This window comes from Pseudoliparis swirei, chromosome 6, assembly GCF_029220125.1.
Source record: "Pseudoliparis swirei isolate HS2019 ecotype Mariana Trench chromosome 6, NWPU_hadal_v1, whole genome shotgun sequence".
NCBI classification, from domain to species: Eukaryota; Metazoa; Chordata; class Actinopteri; order Perciformes; family Liparidae; genus Pseudoliparis; species Pseudoliparis swirei.
Window position 1 is genome coordinate 16417206 of NC_079393.1, and position 23895 is coordinate 16441100.

The following is a 23895-nucleotide window of genomic DNA, read 5'->3' on the forward strand; positions in this document are numbered from 1 at the left end:
GTCAAACTGTTTCAAAGAAATGTAGTTTTGACTTTATGCTTATATGTTGGTAATATAGTTTATTATACAGTTCTATATTGCTTCATAGTGAAAGGCATTTTTAATAAAAGTAGTAAAAAGAAAAATCAAAAACAAAATCACAGGGTGCAACAATAAAACTAAAGAAACCCTGTTCTAAGTAACCCCTTCAAATCCAACTCAGTGTTTATTCTCATTACTCATCATAAACCAAAGCTCCACATCTCATTAGAGAAGAAATAAATAACAATCTACTCTTAGAAAATGATATAATGTAAATAAAATAAAGTGGAATGAATCCAGAAAAGATTAACTGAAGCCAAATCAAGAAATGCTCCCTAACGTGTGGCTTGTTTAACATTTTGTATTAAGTGTTGTATTGGATACTGTTTATTTGTATTGTTATAATACTCTGTTTCACATATGCCACTTCATCAACCACATCAAGGGTCTAAAGTGAGTTGTGCATGCAGCAAAATAAGGTGTGCCTGTAAATGTAAACACTGTATGTGAAAACACACTTAAGATGAATGAAAAAGCCCATTTTACTGGATTGGAATGTCACAAAAGCTTTGAGAATCTCACATGAGCTGAGATGGTCCTTGAGTGGTCATATGATGATGTCGTCAGGTCATGAGACCCTCGCTTGTCATACAATAACAACAGCCAGTACCAACATTCTTTGTTTGGCCGATGTTGTTACACATGTTTCTCCAGCCATGTGGAACCAAGAACAGAGCCAATAATGTGACCGTAAACAACGTCTGAGCGCATTTGTAACAGATGTAAACACACCACTTGGCTTGATATAATTAAACTGCAAGTTACCTATCTCATTTGATAATGTGACATACACTATCTGCTCTTCTTCTGGGTCACAAGAGCATCTCCCTACTACTACTAATTTTGTGTTAAGGGCATAGTGGATTTGAAATGGTGTCAACCTTATTAGCATAGACTCAACACAAGTTAATGACACTATGACACATTTTTAAGTTCAAGTGAGGTCCATCATTTAATGGCAGAAGTTTTTGATTGTCCTGCACATGTTTCCACGTTCATACAAAACAATACTTTGTTCAGCCTATTTTACATTTGCAGATTTGAATAACATCATTTAGAATGATTTGCTTATCTATTTGAATCTTTGTGTGCACGAACAAACAACAGTCACGATTGTACTTTATTGAATCAGTCAGACTGCTCACTTTGGATGAGATGGTTTCTAGTGATGACCTCCAGGAATCTGTGAGTAGATCATTGGAATCTCATCACAGCTGCCGCTCATTGTTCAGAATGCCTTGCTGTCAGTGACATTTTACAGACTGGCTTCATTTATTACTTGCTGTCAGTCTACGAGGGAATTATTTGGAGAGGCAATGTTACATTAACAATGGAGGCGGAGATTCCTCCTGCTGACCCTGATGAAGGCCACAGGCTAATACGAGTTGGTTTAATAAAGTTGTTCTATATACTAAAAGTGTTGCTGGAATTTTGACCTATTTTGTTCTTTCTACGTGAAGTGACTGAACATGGATCTCTAGTTGATTGATTGGTGCACTGTGGGCAGTTATCTCAGCAGAAACATGCGAAGAGTTCAAAACAAAAAGTTATTTTATAACAACTATGGGGTCCTAACAGGCAGCAAGGTTGTCAAATGTTAAACATTAACATGATTGCGTGCACTTAGCTAAAATAACAATCCTGCTGTGAGTGTTCTCAGTGCCACGTTAAAAGTGGGAACTGCAGGGAAACAACACTAAAAAGACAAATAAATGAGTGTTTGATCCAATCGTTTCATGATCAATATCTACATTTTAACAGTCACTGACACAACTATCTATTACAATTATTTATTCTACTTTTTTTATTTTTACTCAGTCTATGTGGAAAAGGCCAATGCAGTTTCTCGTGTGATTGATCTGTTTTGCTTCTTCATATCAATGAGCTTCAAATCCAGATTATCGCATGTCAGCAAAGCAGACCTAGAAGATTTGTGGGAAAGGTTGACTCTTGGTTTAGTAGTGGATCAGAAGGAGTAACTCCAACCACGTGTTCCTCTCAAGGTAACTAAAAAGTTGTTCATCGTTTAAATTTTACTTTGATAAGAAGGTTTTTATGTGTTCTTTTGCAGAATATTATTCAACATACATCTTCAAACATTATGTTGGAGAATCCATATCTTGATTTAATGCTATAGTCTTCAAGTAAATTAATAACAGTAAGAGACGGTCCTGTGACATTAATCTGAATGATGCAATAGTAACGTACAGACAAAAATCAAAGCTTTTCATGCAAAAGCACTTTGATTTGATCCATATTTCTTTGTAGCATTGTTTAATTAGGTTATCTTGCACACCTTCTAAATCCCAGATGTTTAACTATATCATATGCAGTTATGCTTTGCAGTTATATGACATACAATAAACATAATATTTATAAATGATCATTAATTGTCCCGGTCAATTTCATTCATTGGTTCCAGTTTCTCCACGTGTTGTTTTTCTTTGTCTTGTAAGATTGTAAATGTACTAGTATACAGTATTTGTATCAGTGGATTTTAGACTGTTAGTTGGATGAAAGAAGCAATTTGAAGGTATCACCTGGCCACTGTACAAATGGTGATAGCATTTTCACTTTTTTCAATTTAAGTACATTTTACTAAAAAAGACTAAGCTACAGTAGCCTACATTTCAAATTCTAATCATCTGCTACTTCTGCCGGTTACTAGTCGTACTAAAGGTCACTGAAGGATGTGTATACTCATTGACCTCATAAATAATGCGTCTATATATTGACTGTTCTTTAAAAATATATGTTGTATTTCAATATGTAAAACCGCTGCGGTTTTTCTAAACACATGAACATCACCGTGTGGTTCTTGAACACGACTCGAGGGGCCAGCGCTCCTCTGATTGGCCAGTTCAGGCCAGCTGGCTGTGACGCGGCGGGCAGCAGCAGGTGTGGACGCTCGGTCGTGTTATCCCTTTATTGTTATGTGTTTACTGTAACTCGCAGGCCCATGCCACACCGTGTGGATAAACTGAAGAGGGTTCCGGTCCAGGTCTGGGTGTGAACCCTGTCTGCGTGTGGTCCTCTGTCGAGATGTCGTTGGCCGAACATGACGGAACCTTCAGTCAGCTCAATAAGTTTGAGAAACTGTCATGGAGGCCCCTCAACCGCGACTCAGGTCTGTAGACTAAACCCACTGCTCTGCAGGAACAAGTAGCCCGGCACAGGCAGCCAAGCCAATGGCAAACCAAATGTTAATGTGGGTGATGTTAGTCAACGTGTGTTTAGTCTTTGTGTTCACCGGCTCGTCTGAGTTGTGTCTAAGTCCGCGATGTGCGGCAGCAGCTCCCAGGGCACAGCGAGCTAACGTGGCTACGGAAGCCAGCAGACGTTAGAGAATGAACACCCAGCAGGTATCTTAAGTATTCTGTTTTATACATGGGTCTCCTACTGTAGGAGATTGGTGGGAAGAGAGACTGGGACCAGTATTGGCTTCATGCAGGAGAACTGGACACATAACGGGACACTTTAGCGGTAGCCTACTGATGCAATTTAAGTTCATAGTGTCAAACAGCCTTCATGTCCACAAGTCAACTCTACAAATGTGTGCCAAGACAGATCAGACTACTGGCATAACTAACAATAAACTAAATAAAAATACTTCAATTGGAGACAAAACCAGTCATGCAGACGGTGATTAGGACCACTCTTAATGGCATGGTAGTTCTGATGATAAACAACAGATTTATCCTAAAATAAGTAAAATCCTGCAGCTTTGAGTTGTGTTCTTTCAGTCCAGCATCTGGCAAACGGGCAGTACATTAACTCTACATCACTTGTTGTATGATGAATTATTGACAGGCTCCAAGAAGCGGACACGGTGGCTTCTGGCTCGGCGCATTTTCGCCCCTTCCTGCCCCAACCTGCGGATCCCCAACAGGTTTCTGAGAGAAGGTGCTGGAAGTAGGACCTCCCCATCAGAACTTATCATAAGATAAACTGTGAATGTTGTAAAACCCACGAAGTGCAACCTGCTTCACTTGAAGTATTTCATGCATACTTTGTCTGATATTTATGACGTTCTTTGCTCTCATCTCTAATACCGTTACCATCTACATCTTGGACTCTCACATTTGGTCTGTCTCGAACCTGTTCCTCCCACAGGACATTGTGTCCCCCCCGCCCGGAGTGGACACCGCTGTGTTGCAGACAGCACCAACCTGTATGTGTTTGGAGGCTTCAACCCAGACTTTGAGGAGGCAGGCGGGTCAGAGAATGAAGACTACCCTCTTTTCAGGGAGCTCTGGCGGTTTCATTTTGCCACAGCCACCTGGCAGCAGATCCACACCGAGGGTTATATGCCCACAGAGCTGGCCTCCATGTCAGGTAAGGGATTGGTGTGCTGCCCTTTATTTCTTATACATGTTGTCCTTTTATGAAAATATACAGGTCTTATTTAAAAGGTATCCTGTTGAGTTTATTACCACTAATACGACTAGAGGGCTTCACGTTTCAAGAGGTATCTGCAGGTGACTCAATACAAATCCTGCCAATGGCTTCAAACTATTGCCCTGATCTACAGGTGGCAGTATGCACCAACAAATGCAGGGAAGATGATGACTGCTAATGTGTAAACAATACTAGTTTAAAACTAAACATCTGCTTTTCAATTGTCTAGTGAGGAAGAAAATGTAATTAACACAATTGTTGACAAACAACACAGACAGAAACATTGGTTATTTGACAAGTACACTCTTAAGTTGGCTGACGCACTGGACACATTCAGTTTAGTAAAATGCAATTAAGTAACCAGATTACAGTCCTTCTTGCAGTAGCCTAATTTCTACAGTGATTTAAGTCTAATGTTCATTGATCAGATTATGAAACTTTAGTTATGGTCAAATTAAACTCTGACAATGACTGATGTCTACATAAGTGGTCTTTGTCCCTCTTTTATTGACTCATTTCTACCTTTTACAATAAGTCACTTTTTGTGCTCGTGGCATGCATTTGCATCATATACAGTCAGGGCCATATATATATACAGGACTGTCTCAGAAAATTAGAATATTGTGATAAAGTTCTTTATTTTCTGTAATGCAATTAAAAAAACAAAAATGTCATGCATTCTGGATTCATTACAAATCAACTGAAATATTGCAAGCCTTTTATTCTTTTAATATTGCTGATTATGGCTTACAGCTTAAGAAAACTAAAATCCTATCTCATAAAATTTTAATTTTGTCAAGGCTCAGGAAACCCTTGCAGGTGTTTCGAGTTAATTAGACAATTCAAGTGATTTGTTTAATACCCTACTAGTATACTTTTTCATGATATTCTAATATTTAGAGATAGGATATTTGAGTTTTCTTAAGCTGTAAGCCATAATCAGCAATATTAAAAGAATAAAAGGCTTGCAATATTTCAGTTGATTTGTAATGAATCCAGAATGCATGACATTTTTGTTTTTTTAATTGCATTACAAAAAATAAAGAACTTCATCACAATATTCTAATTTTCTGAGACAGTCCTGTATATATATGGCCCCTACACACACACAGGGATTCTAGACAGATGTTAAACTGTAGTAGAGACGGGTTGTTTTTTATGTTTCTCTCAACCGCAGCTGTTTTACATGGCAACAACCTGCTCGTATTTGGTGGCACTGGGATTCCATTTGGTGAAAACAACGGCAACGACGTCCATGTTTGCAATGTTCAGTACAAAGGATGGAACCTGCTCAACTGCAGGGGGAAGAAACCCAACAAGATCTACGGACAGGTAACCGTGTTTGTCCTGTCGACATAAAGTCGTAACATTTTATTCTGCCTTAATTTATTTAAAATGATTTGGCCGGAGTATGTCTCTGTGTATTGCATCAAACAACATCTACAAGTGTGCTCCGTTTCCAGGCCATGGTCATTATTAATGGCTACCTCTACGTGTTTGGTGGGACTACAGGCTACCTCTACAGTACCGACCTGCACAGGCTGGACCTGACCACCAGAGAGTGGACCCACCTCAAACCCAACAATGCACCTTCAGATTTACCGGAGGAGAGGCGGCAAGCATTGTGTTGACTACCGTATGGCAGGGTCACCGCGCAGTACGGAAATCTATGGAATTAGATGATAGTCATTTATAGGTTTTGATGGGTATCCCAAGAGTATGAAGGAATATTTGTTTCCCCGGTACTGTTAAAAATATATAGGATTCAATACTTTAAAAAACCAAAGTGTTTTTCATGTTGATTTGGAGCAGGCAGCCACATTGTGAGCGGTCAGGCCAGCGCAAGCTCAATGTTGCTAAAAGCAAGGCAAAAAGTATTTCATGCGACAAAATGAACATTTTAATACGGTGTAGTTTGGAATTTTGAAATATTTAATATGTTGGCGCCATGTGATCCTGATTTCCCAGAATATAAATTAAAGCTGCTACAGGAACTTTTCATTTGTTTTGATCTTTGCGGTGGAGAAAAGCGACGATGTTTCTGAGCACCAGATGTCCTTTTTAGAAACCCTAATTTTACTGCAGCAGGGTCTGACAGTCGGGCCCCAGCAGTACTGGGCCCCCAGCAACATGGTGAGCAGGGAGGTGAAGCGCTGCTCCTCAGTGTCTCCTACCCTTGTCGGAGACACTGAGGCTAGGTGCGAAATTGTTCTCGTCTCAAGGCCCTGCTGGAGTCTCTGGTGAACATGCATGATTTCATCCGATTTCGCACAGAATCTGATCCTCTGGCACCGATGACGAGCATTAAGAATAACTATATAGTAATAGCCATTAACGTTCGATAGAGGCAAATGTATTTATTTGAGACCGTTTAAAAATCGTTTAAAGTTCCTCACAGTAACTTTAGAATAGACTGAAAATGACTGCGTGGTGTTACAGGTACAGACATGAACTAGCTCATGATGGACAGAGAATATACATTTTAGGAGGTGGGACCTCCTGGACTTCATATCCACTGGAGAAGGTGAGAGAAACTGGGCACATAGTTTGATAAGTGTTACTTTTTACTACTTATTACTCACTTGTGCTATTTGTCTTCATCAGATTCACACCTACAACTTGGAGACAAATTACTGGGAGGAAACGGTCACCAAACCCCACGAAGAAATCGGTTTGTGACCATTGTTGCTGTTTATTTAGCTGATTAAGGTATTTACGACCACACATTGAATGTGCTTCATCATGACAGGATATCCTGCTGCTCGCCGGTGTCACAGCTGCGTGCAGGTCAAAGATGGTAAGGAGCATTTAACGCAGAATCTTCTGGACACAACTGCCTGAACAGTTTATTTTTATTTTGACTGTCTTGCTCCGGTTCTACCTCCAGAGGTGTTTATATGTGGGGGTTATAACGGAGAGCTGATCCTATCCGACCTGTGGAAAATCAACCTGCAGACATTTCAGTGGACCAAGCTTCCTGCCGCTATGCCAGAGCCAGCCTATTTCCACTGTGCTGCGGTCACTCCGGTGAGTAAACTGTCTGTCAGACATGTCGACGTCCAACTCGGTGAGCAGATCCTCCTCTGCTCTTTGGGAGAAAGGAAGCAACATCAGTTTCTTTGTGCTCTGTGACTGCAACTGAGCATTGTTTTCATTTTGAATTAACCTGCAGATTTGTTCTCGTTTAGTTAATTATTTAGTCTTTAACTTATCAGAAAAAAAGTGAAAGATGTCTACCACGTTGACGTCTCCAAATATCCTGCTTGTCAACTAAAAACCAAAGAGTTTTAATCCCATGAACAGCAAATCAAAGTTAAAACTAGAGAATATTTGGGGGTTTTGCTTAAAAAAAAAAGACATTGATGATTTATCAAGTAGTAAAATCGCTGCGCATTAAGGTTATGTTGATAGACTAAATAATGAATCATCGAGATGTTTCAGCTCTAATTTCTGCAACGGTTTGGATCCTTTAGGCCGGATGCATGTACGTACACGGCGGTGTCGTCAACACGTCTGGGAACAGAAGGACCGGCTCGCTGTACAAAGTGTGGTTGGTGGTGCCCAGCCTGCTGGAGCTGACCTGGGAGAAACTGCTGAAAACGTTCCCTCACTTGGATCAGCTGTCCACGCTTCAGCTGCTCAGCATGGGACTGACGCACGCACTAATTCAGAGGCTGAAATAGACGAAGCACAGAGACTGGAGGAAGGGGAATGCGATGAAACGGCACCGACTAGGATGATTCTGCAAAACTCTGAATGCCTTTTAACTTTATTTTTATGTGACCTTGTAAAAAGTGTAATGTTTTTTTCACGAGTTTCTTTGTATGTGGTCGGTCATTTGAGTTTGCATGAATCCTTCAGAAGTTATCCATCAGTGTGGACACCAGAATCGCTCTTATGCTTTGCACTCAACACTTGTGCATTCCCCAATTTATTTACTTATTTAACCACACATAGCTGTTGTATGAGCAGGAATTGTCTCCCAGGCAAAATAAATATAGCTTCTGCTCGTGTAGTTTTAGATTAAATGTAGAGGCTGAACTGAGCTTGTTTCACTGTTGTAGAAGTGGTTACGCGTTGCACAGCATTGCCATCGTCGGTCAGACATGGGTTGAATCAAACATTGCTGATACAAACCTACATTTCCATTTAGAAGTCAGCCATCTTATCTAAAAAGAGGCAAACTGCTGATGAAGCATAAACACGTTATAACTGTGAAACGTACAAATATTAATTATTCAACGCCTCGTGTTTTTCCCTCAAGGGCTTTCTGGTTGAATGCTGTGATCTAAAATGCACAGTACACATTTTAAATTGGTCGTCACATTAGGCCTTGTGAGCATATACAACCCCTTATTAAACATCTGGGGCATGGCATCACTGAATCTTCTAGTGCCTCTTTAGTTATTATTCCTCTTTAAGAAAACATTAGAAATGAGAGCTCCCCAATGATTCTCAACCTTTTTATTTCTACATCCGGTGCCTTCTGAATTTTCCTAAATGTAAATTAACTTGAATACACATTTGTTCTCTATCTATTTGAATCACTGTGCTGGTGTTTTAGTTCATTACAAAACTTAACTGTTGCAAAATGTGAGCTGCTTTTCTTTTTCACATGATTTCACTGTCATTTCAGTTAATGTGTAGTCCATTAACCTTTTATATGTTTAATTGGGCTGTATTGTAATTTTTTTAACTTTTGGTCTTGTTTTTCTGAAAGTCTGCTGTGGTACGACTAAAAATAAGTGTCATGGGACTTTTACAATAACAAGGGAGTCTTGAGTACTCAGAATGTGAAATACTGTGATTACTCAGTCTGAAGAGCTCCACATACATTCACCAGTCTTGTAAAAGCAGAACATACAGAGATGACTAATCAGTCTTTTTGCAGTGACTGCAGACTGTACATCTTAAATACTGGAGTGACCCACCAGCTGCTTGTATCCAGTCACACTGTTGATTTGTCTTACATTTTTATCGCATTTTATCTTTAACTGTCGGTTCAACACTAAGCCAACTTTTTTCAAAAAGTATCGTATCATAATGTACATTTCATATTTAAAACTCCACCTTTGTTACTTTCTCTTATGTTTGACATTATGGCTTTATTTATCTTATGAAGCAACAGCTTCACTATGTGCTCAGGTGATGAATGTACCACCTTGCTTGAGATATTGATATTTGCATCATTTGTTTTAATGAAAGTTAAATGATCTCGTGCATGACGCTATGGTGTGCCTGTAACGTTACACAAACTCTCGGGAGAAAAGCTTAATGTCTCAAAAGCAATTATGGCTGTAATGTACATTATATTTTTAAATTCCTGTCGGTACAAACAATAAAAACAGGCAGTCAGTTTTTCAAACTGTTGTATTGACAGATCTCATTATTGTTCTCGCTTGGCACAGCCAGCCATGCCATGTTTACAAACATGGTTTAATTTAAAATAATGTCACATCATTACAGCAACAGACATGTACATTTAACATGTTTTAGTTAAAAATTATACAAATATATTACAACAGTACCCTAAACAGAATATTATCAATGCAGATACTTTGTTATATTTGCATTGTAAAAATACTTTTCCTTCTTTCACCAGTTTACAAAGAAGTTATGAATCTGAGGAAAAAGTTAAATGTGTTAGTTTACTACATTTTACAGTAATATAGTCATGCAACAAGTATCCACCCGATAATTTAGGAAACGGCATGAGAAATAAAATACTTCATACAAAGCTCATGTCAGGATTGCACGTGATTATTTAGTCATAATCCTGTCAGGAAAAAGTTTTATCAACGGAGTGTTGTTGAATCTGGATGTTCAGAGTCCAGGCTTGAAAAAAAAGTACATTGGGCTGAAATGTTCAAGCCGCCCAGTCAGCAGCCTGGTGGAGATGGAGCAAAGAAATACAGAGCCAGCAGGATAAGGTAGACGACCACCAGAGTTGTACCTGGGGGGAGATAACGCATCATTGGATTAAACATGTGAGATACATTTGATCAAATCACAATACTGGATTTGCTTGCAGCTATTCTTAAACACAACTTACTATACAGTAAATAAATATATGCTAATATTTATAGTTTGAAATCACCAGGGACTGTTTTGACAACTCTTGCAGGAACACATTCTGCTGATTCACTGAATAAAACTCAGAATCTATGTTAACAGCTTGCAGGTGTGTTTAACTGAGCCGGTTTTTCTTCAGGGGAGTGGTGGCTTCAATTTAGATTTTGGCAAGAGTGTCTCATACGACGCCTGCGAGCCGATTGCCTGCATCCATCGCCGCTTGTTTAAGGCCTTACAGACCATTTGGTTTCTAGACTTAGGGATAGCAACAGCGCTGGTTGAAGACGCACCTTATGGAGAGCTGCACCTTTCTATTGTCAATATTACTTCATTTTGATTAATTTAACTTCACATGTTTTCCCAAAAACCAATGATCCATCTCTGTAAAAAAATTATAATAATGAAAACACACTCAACTTACCCTGAAAGTAATCAGACTTGCCGTCCATGAAGATGTAGTTGACCAGAATCACACTGAAGATGCTGGCCCACAGGTGGATGTCACTGAATAACAGCACAAATCCCACATCCTGTCCAAACAGAGATGATTACAGAAACTATTAAACAGCAGGTATTTATAGGAATTAATCAATGATCAACTGTAGGGTGTCTTACATAGAAGGCATTAAAAAAGACGAGAATTGGAATCTGCAGCATGCAGACCTGAACCGCAATAGAGCTTCCCACCTCCAAGCTGAAACAAGACAATATAGGATCAATTTAACTTTTTAAATGAGTACCTACTTATTCATAAGACAATATTTACCTCAGACTGATATTGTTTTGGAGAGCAAACTGAATCCCATTAACAATCTCTGGGATCTCAGGAACCATTGCGAGAACTGTCACCCCAATGAAATACTGGAGAAAGAGTCAAACGTGAGGACAGCAGGGGAAACGACCACATAAAGACTGACTGACCAAGAGGTATGTCCTGACCTGAGAGATGTTGGGCTGGTTCAGTATTGGCTGGATGTGCTCGGTGACCAGCTCAGCACAAGCAGACGTGAGCACAGTGGCCAAGATGAGGATGACCAGAGACCTCCACCGTGACCAGTGGACTACTGCACCGTGTTGGCCCGTCACTGCAGACAATCAAAGAGATATTAGCATTTGACAACTGTTCACTGTCTTGTGGTGGGATAAAGCAAGGTACACTTTGGTGTTAGCCATTGAATGGTTAGTTTGGATATTTTGAAGTAGGGTTGTCTGAGGTACTCGTCCTTTTTTCAGGAGCCCAAAATACATTTAGCTTCCGTCTTCGTCCATAGCCGTACATTCCTTAGCGTCAGTGCAGGCGCTTCTGTCTATTTCTCCCACTTGGGGTTGTCCAAACCGCCGCCTACTGTAGTAATACAGTGACTTCAAGCACCTAACACAACTCCACTTCAAACAAACCAAACGATCCCTCAGCTGTGATTCATGGGAGGGAGACTCCTACCCTGTCCATCTCCAACGTGGATGTCATAAATGTGGGAGTGCGTCTTCAGCGTAAATATCAGTCCAATGATGTAGGCAGCTGGCAGGAGGGTACACACTGTGTACACCAGTGGCCTGGCAACAAGATCACACTCAATTAATAAAAGGGAAACAAAATGAATAGGGAAAATCAAAAGACTTTATGTTGGCTTGGTAGGTTTTTAGCTTATTAGCCTCTGGTCTTTTTACAACTTAGATGTGCGCCAACAACTTTCCACAGCATAGGACTACTTTTAGATTGATTTATTTACTTCCAGACAGTTACTAATGTGCATTGGTTTCACTGGAATGAAAATAAACTTAAAGAGAAATGTGTTGAAAAGTCATTGCAACAGCTCGAGTCAACTTTAGAGTCTACTGCGGAAAATTAAACCAAAACAGACAAGAGGCAAACCCGGACATTGTGGAAACGTCAACTCTTGACACTAAATGTAGCAACAAGAACAAATAATGACACTAGTCAGTCTATATATGTATACATAATAACAAATGTCTTACTCAACATGGTCGTGGAACAATGTCCCGTTGTTCTGTTGGCGAAAAAAATATTATTATGATACACAACACAGTGCAAGTAATTCCTATAATGTTTGTTACATTGTGCTCGTTACAAAGAGATGCTGACCAGGTCGTAGTGGCAGTGGTGGCAGACAAACTGACTGCTGTTTGTGCCATTTACTCCAGTGGAGCTGGTGCAGGCGTCGCACACCAGATTTCCATAAGCTTTGGAGAACAACGTGGGGGCGAACACACCTGCCATTGACAATAAGGGGAATTAGTCAGAGTCAAAGGTTTCGGTAAAGATTTTACATTGCATTTGATGTTGCTGCCACTATCACCTTTGAATCAGCAAGACATCTGATGTCATTTGGAGCTGAATATGTATTAACTTGGTCATTATTGAAATAATCTACACATCTCTTCTTTAATGATTGAATATCTTTGAACATGCAACTTTCTCTTCTCCAGACAATGACTTCTCTGATGGCCAAGTGTATAAAAAGGACAAATTAATTTACAAACTCTTCAACATTTGATATATTTCAGCCACTAGTTGAACTGCCTTTTTCTCTCTCTTCATAATTTTAATCTACTGGAGAATTGGGTCACACAATTAAGATAAATCTGTCAAATGTATTTCAGCTAATAGGTAATGCAAGTGTTGCATGTAAAATGCATACAAACACAATGAAACAACTAGCTGCAAAAAAACAACTGTAGCTCTGTCACATGTGTTGCCTGAAGGTGGAGCAAGAGTCAAACCTCAAGCAGCTACTACTTTGTTTTGCTTTTAGGAGTGTGTTTGTATGGAGGTCTAAACTGCGGCTGCTGCTGGTTTCCTGCTGGCGTTGCAGAACGTGCAGAGACCACAAACTTCTCCAAAAATAAATGTAACTGACTGAATGTGAACAACTCAGTTTGTTTCATGACGTGGTTTGCATCTTAAAATGGTTTCTCATTTTTAGAAAACGGTTCAGTCACTTTTTTTGTATCGTTATCAACACACGTGTGCGTGACTCTATTGTGTGAAACAATATGAAATACTTGCCTCCTACAGAGATGAAAAGCAATGCGGCGCTCACTCCTGCAGAGCGACTGTTGAATCTTTGCTCACTGTGCTTCAACCCCCCGATTATCATGCAGATTCCCTGAGAAAAAGACAAAGCAAGAAGCTACATTCATACTGCAGATGAATACGTGTGGTGTATCTAAATGTGACTTTTGTTACTATTGTGAAATAACGAATTGGGGAAGAAAAAGTCTTTGAAAAGCCAAATGTATGTTATATGCAACAATTAATGACAACAAATGAAAACCGCCTCTAATTTGAATTGTTTGTTTTTCTCAGCTGTGCGATTAGATGTAAATGCAGGACGGCTCACAGGGATGAAGAGGATGCATCCGAGCAGCGTGCCGGTCAGTGCTGCTTTTACAACCTCCTGCAGACACGGGTTGCCGGCCTGGTGGCCTCTGAGTAGGGCTGTGATGTAAAAGGTCAACTCTGTGATAGAGCCAAAGGTGGCATTCACCACTGCACCCACTGCAAAGTTACTCTGGGCGGAGATACTGCAAGTGTCAAAAACAATTGACGATTAATATCAGAAGCTGCTTTGTACGAAAACCTGCAGCTCTTTTTACATTTTTGATACACGTCAAATACATTTTATTATACAACTCACCTGGCAATGCCCATACCAATATAATAAGACAGAGGTATGATAGAGCAGACTGCCATGGCGAACTTGACATTAGAGCTGGCGTACTGGTTTTCTCGGTCAATATATCCAATTACTATGGCAACTATTACGAGAGGGAGGAGGTCTGAGATGTGGGTCAAAGATGATAACAATTCTTAATTTGACTGACACACACACGCGCACACACACACACACACACACCCGTGAAGGATACTGACAGCGAACACATTGATGCCATCAACAGTGTACTTGTAGTAGTACCAGTTTGCAGCGTGGTAGCAGCACAGCAGCGCTCTGCTTTCATCCACTTGAGGCTACGGGTCAAGTGGCAAATAAAGAAGCCGGTTGCATTAAACCACAGCTGAACAATATCTCCATGGTGCTGTACTAGATTTCTATGAAATCTGTGTGTGTCTCTCCCTTGCCTTGCTCTGTGAGCAGGTGGAGACAGAGACATCCTCAGGAGCCAAGAGAAGGATGACGCAGAATGTCCGTGCGTTCATCTTAAAAACAGGGATAGTGAAGACCAGGATCCAGGAGAGGAAGCAGGCCAGGGAATGGATGACCACGAGAAGAGGATATGCCAGCAGCAGCCACACGTAAGTCGAAAAACGATGCTGTGTAACAAGGAGAATGATTTACATGTAGCAAAAATACATTTTCTAGATACGTTTTATACATTTATTTTGAATTACCCAGTAAGGACTACGCAGCGGTCGTCCTGGAAGCTCTGGGATTGGCACCTCTGTGGGTGAAGGCAACAGAACTGGTGAAATATCTTCCGTCCCGTCTACGTTACATTCACAGTCCGGTGCTTGTTCACAACATCTCCTCAATGTATTTCCAATCTGAAGAAACACAACCAGAGGAAAGTGTCGTTTCTGGAATCATTAGATTAGCAGGTTTTCATACATTAGCATAAACTTCTCAGTCACAAGAGAAGTTTATCCTCAATAGCTAACGGCGATAAATAAAAATCTGTTACGTTTTTTTTGCCAAGCTGGAGGAAAGTTTATAGCACATGTTAGCAAAGTGCTCTACATAAAACAGCAACTGCAATAAAAACATTTAAGAGCCAAGATAACAGAACATGTAATACAAATATTATAATTTAAAAATAAATTATGGGACCTAAAATTGCCTCAAAAGGCATTAACAAATGTAACTATGGCACCGACACTTCTATTAGAAATCCATGAACTGCATTAGCTCAACGTGACTTTTAGTGTGAGGTTCACACACATTGTTGTCCCATTCTTACAACCGGGAAAATCAACACAATCTACTAAACAGGCTACACCGTGGTGTTATACAAAAGACATCGTGATTAATAGCTATACTTAGTGCACTGATTTCAAGTTAACCTAATTAGACCAATAACAGTTGGAGAGGTTTGTATAGACAGGGCTCTTTTCATTAACCAGTAACATGTTTGTCTGCAGCGTGTGAATTATTGCTCAAGGTATTTCTAAAATGCAGCAACTTGTCAGAGTTATAGCTGTTAATGTATGCTGATGGAGGAACTCTGACTTTATTAGCTTGGGTTGCCTGTGTTTTCTGAAAGGATCTACGTGTGACCCTGTCATGTGTTTTGTCACAGTATCCTCTAAAGTCATTTGAATAGTGCCCTTGAAAAACAAACATTTTGTGACAGATAAAGCTTGAGGCCATCACGACCTTTGAAAAGGTTTTTGTGACCCAAATTGTCAATAAATGCTTTAATGTCAAACTGTCAATCGCTCCAGTGGCCTGATCAGACAGGACATGTACTCCCCTCGTCTCAACCATACAACTGATCTTGTGAAGTTGCCAAAAGGCTTATCCAATCATATCCCTGAATACTATTAAAACACATTACATAATACACCCTTGAAGCTTTTAAGTGGCTATTGAAAAGATGGGAAGCTGTAATTGGTGGTTATTCTGCCTCAGAGGAGGGGTTTTATAAAACACCAAGCCTAGTCATGTATGCATGTGGCAGCATATACAGCTTAGGTTGTACACGTGGGTATTGTCCAGGTCAAACTGAACCATGGCAACGCATTGGGGTGTCACCTCTTGAGTTGTGAAAGCACTGCTGGGTTGTTTATTTGGAACAGAGGTGGGAGCTCAGGGTTCAATATAGCAGAAGCCTGCACTATCGATGTCAAAGGTAGCTCCGTCACCACAAGTGGATTATTGGAACGTGACTCTTGAAGTCTCTAGTTTACACAAATCTTCGTCCCATTCTTGCAACAGGGCAAATCTACACAATTTACTCAAGAGGCAATATAGTGGTAAAAGACTATAATTTCACTGCTATACAATATATATTTTTGGCTAAAAGTAAAAACACCAAACACCTCCTCATGGCTCTGTCCTCAATCAGAGACAACAACACGTCATCAGGTATGTTTCAGTGGGGATTCATCGGCTCCTTTTAAAGTAACAACTGAGTCACCGGTAGTAATATCAAACCAACTCAGACAGACATGTAAACTTTAAAAACTGTAAGTTATTAATACCTTATTGCTCCAAATCTTAATCTTTTCTTGCCTATCTTGAAATAAATACTGAGAAGAATATTATTGTTAATTGTTTTATATGCTTTCAAAATGTCAACTCTAATCTGGATGATGTATGTGCAACAACGAGTTGCAGCAAAGTGTGTCGTGTTGCTCAGCAAGACCTCTGCTTTCATGACCACGAGTCTGTGAGGGACTTTGAGGAAACTACAGGATTTACTTCATCTTCCTCATTTCAGTTAGTATGAAACGTAAAAGGTCAAAAAAATCAAATGAAACCAATCTGTACCTCATGGATCGACTTGCCAAATGGCCACAGGAAGTAGCAGGATAGCTTCCAGCAAAGTTTGCCTAAAGAGTGAGATAAAAAACAGAATATATGCAAAAATAAAAATGAATCATTCATCTTTACTGGTTGGCTCACCTACCATATGGTACACCAGTGATAGTGATGAACATAAGTAGACCGATCAAGATATATGCCAGAGACACCCACCAACCGAAGAGAAGCACGTACGCTACGTTTCCACAAGTGATGAGACGACCTAACACCAAGAAGACACACAATTACAGACATAAGTGAAAGGCTGGCACGTTCTCCCACAGCAACAATTGTGTTTTCATGTCATTTGTTTGTAAAGTATAATGCTGGTTTATTGCAAGTTTGATCGTATTTTTGTGGGTCTGTCATAGTTTAATAATAACATTGTACTCATAAAGTTAATTGCTGAGATCTGTTAACAGTCACATTTATAAAAAAAGAAAGAAAGTGAAACAGGACAGATGATGGTTAGATGATCATAGCAGGTTTTAAACAATTAAACAGGTTAGCCAAACTTATTTGTAAGAGAAAACTAAATTGTCAACAGTTAAATTATTAGTCAAACAATTCTTTGCAAACTTCCATCAACTGGACAGAACTCTTGCCTTAGTTGTGCACACACACAGTTTTTTGATAAATTTGTGATTTAAGGTTATTTGGGTCTACTGGCTTTCGGTTTCAGCTCCACACAAAGCACAGTCGGTCATGTGGCGGGACTGTTGGCATGTGTACACGCTCAGCTCATCGATCATTTCCTAAGTTGCGATAAATCAGAATTATCCTCACAACACAAACTTAACACACTACTTAAATACCATGACCTGTACCTGGATGTGGTTTAATGACGTTCAGTTCAGAGTAGAGCTCTTTCACAACCTCGGACCTGACTTCAAATGGACGCTCCGTCACATGACTCTTCCATTTTCTGAAACCAAACTGACACGGACACCAAATACAGAGTTCAAGGTATTCGTCCTTCTGCCTGTTGTGCCGTCTCAAACCCCCTGAGACCCCTTACCCTGTAGTTGTTGACCAGTTTATTGGCTTCCACTTCGTTCTCCGCTCTAATGGTTCTCTTGCTTTGGATCTGCTCCCAGCTGTCATCACAAGCATGATGGTTTGGACCTAAATTGACAGGCAACAAGATGACAAATACATGTTTAATAACATAGTATTCAGTATCAGTATTGTTGTTAAAAGAAATCTAAATAAGTCTGGCATTACTCACATGCATGTTCAGGCATGCATTTTGTCGTGCACAATGCAGGACATATTGACTGATGTGAAGACAGAGTGTCTGTCGAACTAGGTTGTGGATCCCCGCACAGTTGGTCTTGAATCTGTTCATGATCGTAACCGACCTGGGGGTCATGTTCCCACAGGAGATCTGCAACACCAAGCACAAAACTAATCAAAATTCTGGTCAACATGATAATAGAATCATCACAGGAAATATGCAAAGGGTACAAAGACAGTATGTGTCTGTAACTATTGTGTACTGCTCAAAATCAATGTATCATTAGAGTCAGTTCTCATTATTTGGGGTCGTAGAAAGAGTATAAAGGCATATATTTAATTGTTAGGCAATTAAAAAAGTATGAAATAAGTGTCAATGGATTTGAATGTATTGTTTTGGTATAGAAGTGAATGTACATTTTGGCTAAATTGTTCTGTGACTTTTGAGTATGTTGCTTAATCATTCAGTCAACTGTCATGTTTATAAAATGAATTGCACAATAGCAGTTGATTATTCATTGAAAGATCCAGACATGTTTTAAGAATTGCAAATTATTCTGCTTTGATCAATAGTTTGTTAGTGATACTGCTTTTCCGCAATTACCGTGTTAAACAAAAAGTCATAATATTACATTGGCTTCTTCTGCCTCATTAAGGCAATAAACATGTTGGCCTGTTTTCCACGTCATGTCAGCATTAACTTATTCCTGCTCATTCGTACACATGTTGAACTCCCCCTCCACGGATACGATAAGATCTGATTTAAGACGCCTAGGACTCTAAACATGAATCATACTCCTGAACCAACAAGGCTCATTTATATTATTTTTTAAAATGTTTTGGTCCTGTGTCAAGACATTTTCCCCTGGGGATGAATAAAGTAACTGCCTCAAACAGCCTTACAATAGCTGGATTTGTTCTGCACGGAAACCAGAGGCATGACACTAATAAAGTAAAAGGGTATAAATGCCCTTCCATTGATTCATTCTTTCAAGACAGAAACTTGATAAATGAATAAGTGCCGACAAACCGCTTGCACCATGTGACAAGAAAGCACAATATTCTTTACTTCTCCCTTTAGCTGCTCAAAAGAGTGCCTTCACACACTTTCGAGTCTTGTTTTAGTTCCTCTTTCTGTTTTGGTATTTGCTTCCTGAAGCCCTCCAAAAAAAGTATTATTAGTGATGTGTTGATGAGTGTGCCCTGACAGAAGAGGTTGTTTGTAGGGTTTTAAAATCATTACTCATAGTCGTGTGCATCAGTGTAGAAGAGGAACACGTTCAGGCTCACAATGAATTAATAGGGATACCTAAAAAAGTTGAGAGTTGAGACAGTTAATCACTTTCCCGTAAACGTAAAGGAACAGGTTTGTAGGTTTTGTAGCATTGATCATGAAATACATAACGTGTGTTTAGTATCATCTCAAGAGAGTGAGGCATACATGAAATAAAGTGTGTGTAAATGTGTTGTTCAAGATATAATTAATTAACCCACCACGGGAGATTCATATATACTCATAAAACTATTTTAATACTCATGTATGCAATGTATCGATCCAAATGGTCAAACCGTCCCTGGTTCACGCTTCTTTTCTCTTTTTTATATTATTTTAAAAGGGATGTATTTAGGTTGATTTTACAGTTGGTTTGATCAAACAAGCAACCTGAAGATGTCATAATGTAATATGGGAAACTGTGTTAGTGTATATAATTTTTTTTAATACACTGAATCATGCACCTTTAACATTTGGAGACACACAGAGACGGCACATGGGCGCGCGCACACACGCAGTATGTAAACAATACGGCTGTCCGATACGCCTATCTCGCTCTCTCTCTCAAACAGCCGACATTGTCCGATTTAAAATGGAGAATACATTCACAGCGCTGTTAAGGAAACAGTCTGTTTGTTATAAATAAAGTTTTGTATTCGTAGCACAACCTCAATAAAAGCCTCAGCCGCTCACCTTGCGTCTGTTCCGCCGGCCTTCTTCTCCGGCTGCTCGTGTCCGAGAGAGACATCTCCTTCGGTAAAACACCTCACCGTTAAATCTTATAACACTTCGTTCTCCTCTCAGTCGACGTCGCCTCCACTGCGTTCATGTTAACTGATTCAGGATTAGACCGCTTGGAATTATGGGAAATGTAGTTGTGTTACTGCAATAGAGAAAACCCACCCTAAACTCAAAAGTAAATCACACTGATGTAAAAAAATGAAGAAGATGTATAGATTACAGAAGTGGAGAGGAAGCAATGGTGCAAAGTAAGTATACATTTATTCAAAAGGTGTTAACTGTTTTGTTAAGTGTTGTGATTCTGGCCAAATGTGCACATTAGAGGAATTTGCTTTCTGCCAAAAACAATCTTATAGCTTTAGGCAACCGACCACTTGTAGGTTTAGAAAAAGATCATCTCTTGGGTAAGGCTAAACTTAACCATTTCTGGCATATTAAAGCTAAACTTATCTTTTGATCAACAAGAATGGTTCAACCACCACATATCAAACCCTCACGTTACATGTTGTGGCAACGTGGCGGTTTTGTGAATTTGTTGACTTTTATTTCCCGTAATTGTGGATAATGTGTCACGCTTGGGCAAAAAAAGCAACAGAGGGCAGTAAGTAAAACAACCACAGGGGGCAGGCAGGGGGAAGGGAATATTAAAATAAAACCGGAAACAATTTGCATATATGTGCATGAGCTGCAGTCTGTTCCCACATAACAGAGGTCAGTGGATGTTACAAGGGCTGCTGCTGCTGCTGCTCATTTAGATTGTCTCAGTTGCTCTGAAAATGTCACAAGTTGCTCATGACACTTTGAAGCGACAGAGTAGGGTTTGACTTTACCTGATGCAGATTTGTTTTCAGGGATGATCTCTGTTCTGTCTACTTCAGGGGTGCTCACACTTTTTCAGCATGCGAGCTACTTATTATGTGACCAAGTCAAGGCGATCGACCGACGGGGGGGGTGCTAGTGACTTTTTCTTTGCTCTGTCCCGATGCGCGCAAAGCGGTGTCGGAGCTCTGCGGCGCACGAGACGGCGGGCAGAGGACTGTTAACGCGACACGTAGAGACAGAAATAACATGCTTCTGCTGTAATGTTGCGCTATAGAGAAAGTGACAGGGAGGCGGGCCAATTTTTTTTATGTCATGCGATCTACCATACTACGCCGCGATCGACTGGCTGGTCGCCGCGATCGACCGGTCGATCGCGATCGACGTATTGAGTAGTAGACTCTACTTGATTGCTGATGCTGCAGTTCTGTAATGCGGCAGTCTGCCTCCCTTTATCCAGGGAAGCTATGATTAAGCAAAAAATAAGCTCAGAAGTTTTGCACCAAAATAGTCCTGGCTCCCTTTCCAAACTCATGTGAATGACCGTACAATACTCATAAAGTTCAGATGTGTACAATCCAGACATTACTTGTCTTGCTCTTGCAGATGAAATTTCATGAATGCTGAAAACCCTGAGGAAGCTGTGTGCATCGCCTTTGAGAATGCATGCACTGCCATGCAGGATCCCCACAAACTCTCCATTTTAACAGAGGGTATCTTCATTTAGACTCAGGGTGTACAGATTCAATTGTGCCGCTTGATTCGGCCATAGTTGAAGTGGAGTGTAGAAGAGAGGAGCAAAGTTCTGTCAATGGTTTTCAAATGAAGTAATTTTTTTTACACTAGACACACTCAAAACATACAATATACAAGATTTACTAGGATATCATATCAAGTAAAAGTGTACGTTGTTTATTTAAATTAGATCTGTGTCATCAGGAATGTTGATGTTCGTAACCTTAAAGGTGCGGTAATTAAACATTGTAGGGCCAGCCTTTAACGGTTTCAGTGCCACGATTGATCCAAAGTGCTATCTTGAGTTTGTCCCTCACGTGTCCCTTCTAAGACTCCTGGTCAATGCTTTGGTTCTTCGGTGTACCCCCACAGATGTCGCGAAAAGCCAGGGTATGATTATACTTACACATATACTGGGAGAGCAGGTAAAGGAGGAAACAATAGGGATGTTATTAGTGTTGTTACGCGATTGGGGGCGGCTTTAGCTCAGTGGGGTAAGAGGGTTGTGGGTTCGATCCCCGCTCTCCCCATTAGTTGCAAGTCGAAGTGTCCTTGAGCAAGGCACTGAACCACCAGTTGCTTCCCGGGCGCATCACTGCAGCCCACTGCTCCTTAATAACTAAGGATGGGTTAAATGCAGAGAACTAATTTCCCCTTGGGGATTAATAAAAGTGTATATTCTATGTGCCGACGCTTCGAAGCGTGTGTCGAGTAATGGAGGGGGCGTTTCCTCGAAGCGCGTATCGAGGCTTGCTTCATTTAGGGGAGGAGCCAACAATGATGACGTCCGAAGCCTCGCTGCCCGGCTGTACCACGTGACAAAATCTGAACCACTTCGGGAAGTGGTTCAGATTTTGCCGGGAGGTTTGACAGCAATATAAACCCCTCAGGCTCCATTCAACATGTGGGTTGTTGGTTGAGAGTTTGGAGAGTTTAGAGAGCAAGATAGTTTGGAGAGTTAGGAGAGTGAGGAGAGAAGGATAGGTGATAAGATGGAACTGTTGAGAAACTTATTTCTGAATAAAAATGAATAAAATGTCCCCTGTCCTGCAGCCTACATCACTGTCCAAGTTACACAACCATATTCAGTCCCCTCTTCCTAGTTACACAAGCACTTTCACTGTCCTCTGCCTGCTTAAGCCCATGCCATTTTCCTAAAGTGACATAATAACATTATTACACAATCTGCCACATCATATGATACTACCATTTTGGGAAAATGTACACACACAGAATACATTCAAAAAATATGTTATTATGCACATATGTGATAATTTATGTACAGAAATGATTTGGTCATACATTTTTGTAATTCATAGTCATTCCCAACAGCCATAACAGATAAAAAAATTCAATGCATCACATTATGTGGTTCAGATTCAGCTGCCTGTGATTATACACTTGGCCAGTAGGTGGTGTCGTGAGCACATGAAGCTTCGAGAAATGAACCCTTTCTCGAGCCAATTGGCTGAAGTGGTTCGATGTTATGAGGCTTCATCTCACCATCACTAGATTTTATTTACCCAATCATATTTACAACATCAGAACAAAGTGACCAAATTAAAATAAATATATAAGTTTAACATAATTGTGATAAAGTCTTCACAAACTTATTAAACAACCATTAGCATAAACAACATTGTGCATTAAACCAAAGACACGGCCTCTCCTCCATCTTTCGACTTCAGGAATATATACTCTGCTGGTCAGTCCATAGTTGGTTGAAGGGGAGAGAATACCTCTCTTCTCAGTGGAGCAGATTTTGTGGCTGCATAGGACATCCCTCTAGCTGTAGTAGAATGGCACAGTCCAATTAACCTGTCCACTTTCAGGCAGGTGTGCAGAATCAGCTCAGTCTTTTCAGATGGATGATTACCTTCTCTTTTCTGATAGGATATCTCTAGATTGCATGCACTCAATAAAGACATTTACAGGACCAGACAAGTGTCTTTAGTTCTTTTATTGAGATGTTACTTAACCAAACTGCTAAACATCAGATTCACTCTGCCTTGTTGCTGTTATGGCTAGTTCCAGCTG

General features: G+C 40.1%; 2 protein-coding genes across 3 annotated transcripts; one reads left to right on the forward strand and one right to left on the reverse strand.

Annotated features, from left to right (window-relative positions):
- Window positions 1-2978: 2978 nt before the first annotated feature.
- Window positions 2979-9844, forward strand: LOC130194914 (kelch domain-containing protein 10-like). 2 transcript variants are annotated; one of them, XM_056416135.1, is made up of 11 exons: window positions 2979-3208; window positions 3892-3984; window positions 4195-4252; window positions 4328-4416; window positions 5657-5811; window positions 5943-6091; window positions 6919-7003; window positions 7084-7150; window positions 7229-7276; window positions 7367-7506; window positions 7953-9844. In XM_056416135.1, exons 1-11 carry the CDS (start codon window positions 3124-3126, stop codon window positions 8160-8162), a joined length of 1179 nt encoding a protein of 392 aa, XP_056272110.1. In that variant the 5' UTR covers window positions 2979-3123; the 3' UTR covers window positions 8163-9844. The 2 variants fall into 2 exon arrangements, with proteins under 2 accessions (XP_056272110.1, XP_056272109.1); XM_056416134.1 differs by having other exon boundaries at window positions 4195-4416.
- On the reverse strand, window positions 9832-20438 carry LOC130194913 (uncharacterized). Its single transcript, XM_056416133.1, has 20 exons — window positions 20257-20438; window positions 18283-18441; window positions 18073-18179; window positions 17882-17990; window positions 17161-17277; window positions 17022-17083; window positions 14924-15076; window positions 14654-14845; window positions 14443-14542; window positions 14211-14352; window positions 13914-14097; window positions 13580-13679; window positions 12656-12783; window positions 12529-12560; window positions 11993-12105; window positions 11491-11636; window positions 11318-11412; window positions 11167-11245; window positions 10973-11081; window positions 9832-10432 (listed from the first exon to the last, which is right to left on the reverse strand). Exons 1-20 carry the CDS (start codon window positions 20309-20311, stop codon window positions 10359-10361), a joined length of 2256 nt encoding a protein of 751 aa, XP_056272108.1. The 5' UTR covers window positions 20312-20438; the 3' UTR covers window positions 9832-10358.
- Between the last annotated feature and the right edge of the window lie 3457 nt (window positions 20439-23895).